This window comes from Pollachius pollachius (genome assembly GCF_949987615.1).
Source record: "Pollachius pollachius genome assembly, chromosome: 19".
Lineage (NCBI taxonomy): Eukaryota > Metazoa > Chordata > Actinopteri > Gadiformes > Gadidae > Pollachius > Pollachius pollachius.
In genome coordinates this window covers 15,176,083-15,179,067 of record NC_136952.1, presented here as the reverse complement: position 1 = coordinate 15,179,067, position 2,985 = coordinate 15,176,083, and the positions used below count along the sequence as shown (strand labels likewise).

Here is a 2,985-nt window from a genome sequence, read left to right as displayed (position 1 = left end):
CTGTTTTGTTATTACGAGTTTTATATATATTTATTATTTTGTATACATTATTTGAGGTTTTAGATGCGTTAGGGTTTCCACATTTGATTTTGACGTTTTTGATTCGATTTTGATCAAAAACGTCAGGCCTAAGGAACGAGGTCTTTATGCAGTTAGACTTGAACATAACACCCGGTTTTCTCATGTGAGTAACATGGGGCTCCCATCTTAAACATGAATCCTTCATTTTCTTTTCTTGTTTGTTTGTGCCACCATGTGGATTAATTAGCTCACAATGACGCTCCTACTCCCATTAACACACACTCGGCTCTGAATGATTGACGGGCAAAGCTCTAATGTATTTTTTCCCGCTTTTTTCTCAGTGTGATAGTTAGTGGCCGCCATGTTGAGCCGCCTGTTCAGTGACGTCCTGCCGGACGTCCAGAGGCTCGCGGCGGGAGGCTGGGTGGAGGACAGCGCGAGCGAGGACTCCAAGACCAAGGACGACTGCCACCTCGGCGAGGACGAGATGGACGACAGCGAGACACGCGCCAGCAGCCGGGCCGATTCCGAAATGGCAGGAGACGACGACGACGACGACAGCCTTGACGACGACGAAGAGGAGGGCGGCGGCGACGAGAACGGTGGCGACAAACCCAAGAAGCGCGGGCCGAAGAAGCGTCAGATGACGCCGGCCCGCGCAGAGCGCTCCAAGGTGCGCAGGCAGAAGGCGAACGCGCGCGAGCGCACGCGCATGCACGACTTGAACTCGGCGCTGGACAACCTGCGCAAGGTGGTCCCGTGCTACTCCAAGACCCAGAAGCTGTCCAAGATCGAGACGCTGCGGCTGGCCAAGAACTACATCTGGGCGCTCGGGGAGATCTTACGCAACGGAAAGCGGCCTGACGTCGTGTCGTACGTGCAGACGCTGTGCAAAGGCCTGTCCCAGCCCACCACCAACCTGGTGGCCGGCTGTCTGCAGCTCAACACCCGGAACTTCCTCACGGAACAGTGTACGGACCCGGGCCGCTTCCACGTGCCCAACTCCCCCTTCGCCGCCCACCCTTACCCCTACCCCTGCTCCCGCCTGGCCAGCCCCCACTACCAGGGCGGCTCCGGGGGGCTGAACATACGGAGCCATGCTTACGGCCCGGGGTACGAGGCCGTGTACCCGCCGGGTGGGGGGTCCCCAGACTACAGCAGCCCGGACTACGAGGCGCCACACAGCCCCCCTGTGTGCCACAACGGCGGGCTGTCGAACCGGCCAGGCCAGGACTCGGATACGGACAGGAACTATCACTACTCTATGCACTACTCCGGGCTGACCACGGCCCGTGCTCCGGCTCCTCACAACCTGCCGTTTGGGCCCCCGGGAGCGCGCATCGGCGGCGCGCATTCTGAAAACATTCCGCCTTTCCACGACGTGCACACGCACCACGACAGGGCCCCGCCGTACGAGGACCTCAACGCGTTTTTCCACAACTGAAACCCCCAGGAACCGGAAAGAGGAAGACACCCCCGAACCAGACTGACATTCCTACTGTAATATCTCTGTACACCCCTCTCTGTAGACCCGATGTCACGCTATAATCTTGTATATTTGACCAAGGTGTCCCAGTATATCCTGTATGCACAATAATAACAGTTGGTTTGGACATAAACGATGTAAAAAAAAAAAAACGACCGTAAGAATACAATGACAAAAAATAAAAAACTGTTTATTAAATAACTTGATATTGGATGATTGTGCCACCCCCCTTTCCCTCAGGAATGACTTAGACAGTATTCGATTAAAGTGGATCTATTTCCTTAACATCACAAGGTCGAATGTGTGGCTGTGTAGACACACGCGTATAAAAACACGACCAGGCCTATAGTCTAACATAAAGAAATAACGTTACACGTTATAACGTTAACGTAATAGGTTAACGTTAGAGAGAATGAGAATAAAACTATACAGTGTTGATGCAAAAAAAGTAAGCCTTGTTTTTATTGAATTGTTATAAAACTATTAATTGATCTATCAAGCAGCCATTCCAATTCAGTTTAATGTTGGACAGTGATATGAATTTGTTTGTAAAAATGGAATTAATTTACAACTAAACGTTGATCTGCAATAGGTCTAAGCGTGTTGTACGCTTTAATATCTACAGTACAGGCCAGACACATTGTTTTTGGGGGAGTCCACCTGTTGTAGAAAGGTCTGAAGTCTGGTCTGAGGTCGGTTGATACTGCGGCAAACGGCCCACGGCCCTGTCTGACGTCACCGTGTCAAGAGATGCGCATTGAATTCAAAAAGGTGTCACAAAAGATGTGACATATATCTGAAATATCTCTCTATAATAGATCGGGTTTCACATTCAGTCGTAGGATCATAAGATATATGGAAAAATATGGAAAATATAGGCCTACGTGAATTAGTCACCTTTTAAATTAAGTGTTAACGAATCACGTGAATGGTTCTCCACAGTATGACATAGGCCTACGACCTTGTGCTAATATGTTATGTTATAATATGGATTATGAAGTCTAAATAAATATAAAAGTAGCACCCTACATTTAAAGGAGTCTTGGGCGTTTGGGTTAAATTATGTCACTTAAGACAGGAAATGCTTTGAAATCTCCAAAATAACGAATATTGAATATGGTCAAATGAGTACAGTCTGTGTATAGGGATCGATAAGATTAACAACGACCTCACCTCAAGTTAATCAACAAGCAAGAGAATTAGGTTATAAAAAACATACAAATTATGTGATTTGTATGACCGGCCTAAAATTAAAAATTAGTCCTTTACAACGACAAAATCTTCTCAAAAGGGAAAGCGGATGGTTGTCGGCAGGTTGGACAGAGTCCTCCAACGTAACGTGGATCTGCTCAGAATATGCAGGAAGATAGTCTACAGAATATATTTCAGAGCCAGATTGAGGAAACCATAATTAACCAATTATATAGGCTCCGAGAACATGACACAACATCTGATCAATATCGGAATAAAACGATGGA

General features: G+C 47.7%; 1 protein-coding gene across 1 annotated transcript; it reads left to right on the top strand.

The window, feature by feature from the left end:
* Positions 1–382: 382 nt before the first annotated feature.
* LOC307090404 (neurogenic differentiation factor 2-like) lies at positions 383–1,465 on the top strand (the record flags this gene model as incomplete). Its single annotated transcript, XM_079757036.1, has 1 exon — positions 383–1,465. One exon carries the CDS (start codon positions 383–385, stop codon positions 1,463–1,465), a length of 1,083 nt encoding a protein of 360 aa, XP_079613162.1.
* Positions 1,466–2,985: the final 1,520 nt, after the last annotated feature.